The sequence below is a fragment of the Penaeus chinensis genome, chromosome 11 (assembly GCF_019202785.1).
Source record: "Penaeus chinensis breed Huanghai No. 1 chromosome 11, ASM1920278v2, whole genome shotgun sequence".
NCBI classification, from domain to species: Eukaryota; Metazoa; Arthropoda; class Malacostraca; order Decapoda; family Penaeidae; genus Penaeus; species Penaeus chinensis.
Genome location: NC_061829.1, coordinates 11,885,798 through 11,890,688, shown reverse-complemented (window position 1 = coordinate 11,890,688; position 4,891 = coordinate 11,885,798). Strand labels below are relative to the sequence as shown.

The 4,891-nt window shown below is 42.6% G+C and overlaps 1 protein-coding gene across 1 annotated transcript in view; it reads right to left on the bottom strand.

The window, feature by feature from the left end:
* LOC125030405 overlaps positions 1–4,891 on the bottom strand; it is a 464,521-nt gene that overhangs the window by 16,336 nt on the left and 443,294 nt on the right. The window contains exon 7 of the mRNA XM_047620440.1: positions 2,937–3,051. Coding sequence (XP_047476396.1) covers positions 2,937–3,051 — 115 coding nt within the window. The remainder of the gene's footprint in view (positions 1–2,936; positions 3,052–4,891) is intronic.

Below are 4,891 nucleotides of genomic sequence, written 5' to 3'. Positions count from 1 at the left end.
ATGAGAGCGGAGGAGATGATTGAGAAGATGAGAGAGACAGAGAGAGAGAGACAGAGACAGAGAGAGAGAGAGAAAGAGAGAAAGAGAGAAAGAGAGAGAAGATAGAAGATGAAGAAGAGAGAGAGAGAGAGAGAGAGAGGAGACGAGAGAGAGAGAGAGAGAGAGAGAGAGAGAGAGAGAGAGAGAGAGAGAGAGAGAGAGAGAGAGAGAGGGAGAGAGAGAGAGAGAGAGAGAGAGAGAGAGAGAGAGAGAGAGAGAAGAGAGAGAGAGAGATGAGAGAGAGAGAGAGAGAGAGAGGGGGGGGGGGGTGACAAAAACAATAATAACAATAATTATTTTCAAAAACAATAACACTTTAGCGGAAAGTGAAACACTTAGGTCTGAAGAAAGGACCGCAAAGCCCCGGATCGCCTGCACTCAAAGTTAAAACGCATCGCTTTCATCCGGACTGCAATAAGATTTCCGCTGCCCTATCCTCTGCTACACAGTTCATGTCACAAGGTGAATAATATTTTTTACGGCATAAAAATCTTTAAATACAAATTAACAAATACAGTAACACCTTATCCTAACCAATCCCTTCCACCTGTCTCGTCTCCCGTTCCTCCACATGTCTCCACTTCCCCATTAATTTCACTCTATCCTTTCCACGAGTCTCCACTCTACTCCCACCTGCCTCTTCCGCGTGCATCAGTTTCCATCCTTATCTACCAATCTCCAACCTCCGCCACTCTCTCTTTCCAATCCCAAGCTCCTCCTGCTGTCTGCATTCTACCCCTCTTTTCCACTCCCTGCTTCCCTCCGTCCACCTGCTTCCCCCTTCATCCATCTGTTTCCACACTCTTAAACCCGTCCCCAATCCCTTCCTCCTCTCTCCACCCCTCCAATAGTTTCCATCCCACCTCCACTACTCTCCCCCCACTCTCCTCCACTCCCTCCCTTCCATCCTCCTCCACATGTCCCCACCCCCTCCCCTCCCCTTGCCTCTATCCTCGGTGCCAGCGTTCACTCCGACTCCCCGAAGCATCCATCAAAATTAAGGGACACTGAGGCCCTTCATTACAATTTTCTCTCTCTCTTTTTTTTTTTTTTCATTTTCCAACGTGGCACTCTGCATCAGCTTTACAGGACGTTGTTCTTGCGTCGCGTCAGAGCTCTTGAGTCCCGGATGACTGCTTCAGACAGGAAAAAAATGTCTCGAGGAATGGGAGTAAAAAAAATAGTATGTGTATATATATATATATATATATATATATATATATATATATATATATATATATACACACACACACACACACACACACACACACACACACACACACACACACACACACACACACATATATATATATGTATATATATATATATATATGTATATATATATAATATATATATATTGTATGTCGCACATATACAACGTGCGCGCGTACATGTGTGTTTGTGCGCGCGCGCCCGCATTTGTCTTTCCTCGATCCATAAATCTACGTACATAAGACAAAACCCCACTCGAGTAAGCCTCCCTGACCCCGCCATACTTGGCATCCGCTCTCTCCCATTTACCCTCCGTCCCTCCTAACCACTCCCCCCTCTCCAACGGAAGTTCAGTGCAATAATCGATATTTCTTCAGATAAAGAATGGGAAAAGTGAAACTCTCTATACTATCACTCACATTATCAATTCTTTTAACCTACTCATGGTCTAAATCACTCATTAAACACATAAATAGAGCATACAAAATATACCTATTTCAATTGCTCAAACCACCCACAATGCCTTGATTCTATTCGATATTAGTTGTCATTGTCAAAAGTTATGCCCCCTTAAATCACGGATAATGAATATGCTGTCGAACATCCATTCCGATTTAGCAAAAAGCGCAATTAACGGGCGCGATGCCTTCGGGGACATTAGGTGATCAATCACCCGTCGAGAAAACGTTTGTAAATCTAAACGTTCCGGAGAAAGAATCTCACACACACACACTTTTGTAACACGAGCGGTGACTCATTTTTCTTCAATTTTATCTTTTCCTTTGAAATACGTCCCTCAACCGGTTACCATGACAACGAGCAGCTGCGATATAATAATAACCAGAAACAGCAGGGAAAAAACACAGACATCAGGACGTGAGGCATAATACCCTTGGAGACTGACGCATGCCCAATCACTCTCTTTAACGTATGTGTATATACATAACATGTACCCGACCAATGTATAGTTAAATGTGTTAATAGTTATGAATCAGTTCGTCTGTATATTGCAATCATCTATTTTTCTCACATTTTATTAGTTACACATGATTTTTATCATGTTTTTATTTTTTATCATTCATACCATTACCTTTTCTTTCATTCTCTCATAAATCCCTCTTCTGTTCATCCATAATTTCACTGACCAATTATCATCACCAAAGTATAAAAGGACACGAGTGTACGGAGCGCCAATTCATATTAATATAATTGTTACTTGCAAGTCTACTGAGGCAAGCGTATTTCGCACAGAAGACGTCTGACTGACTGCCAGCCCGACACACACGTACAACTCGCAGCTAGATTGCATCCAGACAGACACGTTCCAGACACTGAATCCACACAGAAAGACAGACACACACTGCCACTGATTTCAGACAATACACGTTCTAGCCCCTCCACACAAGAGAGCTGCCATCAGAACCTTCATCGCGCACGCATAGACACAGACACAAACACGCACATACACACGGGCACATACTAGATTCTCACGTTCTCCAGACTACCTTACAAAGGAAGCTACACAAGTATATTATATATATATATATATATATATATATATATATATATATACAAATCTACATTCCAAACCGTTGAAAAACAGTAACAAAAAAGAGAGAGGAAAAAGAAGACTCTACGAAAGAAGAATAAAACGAAAAGAAAAGACTGCCAAGCATCTCCCTTACCTTCTGTGTCTTGCTCGCTTCTTCTCCTCGTCCGAGAGGCCGGACCAGGAGCGGCGGCGGTGGCAATCGGTGGTTCCCCCGCGGCTCTTCCGGGCGTCCAGAAATTCCTCGGAACCTGTAGGGGGGAAGGGAGACCGGCACGCGTCAGATAAGATCCTGCTGAAGTCGAAGGATAGGAAATGTGTATCTACACTGTATGGTGACAATATACAGCGTGTACACTTATGCAAAGAGGTGTAGGAGGGGTGAGGTGAGACTCGAGGTCCCCCCCACCCCGACGTTACATATATGAAAAAACCTGTGCGTCGATATGTTTCTTGATCTGATTATTTTCGTCCTTTCAATCCATCTTTGCTAGTTCACTAGCTTAGAGGAAGAGGAGGGGGTTAGATGAGTAAGAAAGAGAAACAGATAGACGGGGGAAGACCATAAAGAAAATGGAGACGCCCCCACCCCCTTCTCCCCTTTCCTCTCTCCATCTCCCTCCCTAACTCATCACGTCCTATTCATTGCTATATCGTTAACGTGTATGTTGTGTTATTCAAAGGACGACCTGCACAGTTACGGCTGGCGAGGCGGATCAGAGCATCAGGCACGGTCGGGTGGGACAAATACAATCGAACAACCACAGTTATTCAATTAATAACTATTACACAAAAAAGTTTTAATGATTGTGATGTTGAATAACGAGATTAATATGCAGATATGTATATCGTACACATTTTGTGAGTAGGGCGGCAGGGGGAGGGGAGAGAACGGGATGATTGAGCAGGATAAAAAAGGAGAGTGAATGAATGAATGAATGAATGAATGAATGAATGAATGAATGAATGAATGAATGAATGAATAAATGAATGAATGGATGAAGGGAGGAAGGAAGGGAGGGAGGGAAAGAAAGGAGGCAATGGGGAGAAAAAATGAGGGAGTAGGAGAGAAGGAGAGGACTCAAACAAGAAAATAAGAAAGAAGGAAGGAAGAGAAAGAGATGAAGGGAGGAAGAGATCACGGAAGAGAGAGGGAAACAGACAAGAAAGACAGACAATCGATAGATAAAAAAGACGCGTAGCAAAAGGAGATAGAAATGCATATCACAAGACGGGGAGGCCCCCGTACACAGACGCGCAGAACAAACAGAAGGGGTTGCGGTTGCCGAATCAAACGTGAAATCAAACACAGTGGCTTTACACACAGTTCTTAACACACAGAATCCTACATGATTATAAATGCAAAAAACAAATGAACCCCTAAATAAGAACCTAAATAGCCCCCTCCCCTAACCAACGAAAGAACCTAAATGACCCCCTCAGCAAACAGCATAAAAAAAGGACAGAAAGATCAAACGGCCCAAAAACAAAATCCGGAATGAAGCCCCGCCCCCCCGAAAAGGACCTACATACCCCCCCCCCCCAAAAAAAAAAAAACAGAACCTAAACAGAACTCTCAGAAAAGTCCTTATCCTCTGAATATCAAAGCATAAAATAAAAGAGAGACCGTATAACCTCTCGGGATACTTCCAATTAAACTTTGTCAACCCACAGAACTGTATAAAATTATCATCATTATTATCATGTTTCTTTTACTATTATTATCATTATCACAATCAACATTACCATTACCATTATCATTATTATCATTAGCAATATTATTTATCATTCCTATTATTACCAATACTACACTATCATCGTCATCATCAAAATTATCATTATTATCACCATCATTATCAATACAAACATCACACCGCCATTGAATCCTAACAGTGTGCAAGTGGGAGAGGAGGCGGGGAAGGAAGAAGGAAGAGAAGGGGAGTGAAAGAAAATAGATGGTTAAAGGAGGGGGGGGGGGGAGAACACACAGAAAAGCCACTATTCAAGTTTATCCACACGGAGTTATCCAAGCTTATTCACATGAGGTTGCTTCACAGACGTTACACAAGCTAATCCACACGAGGTTATCCA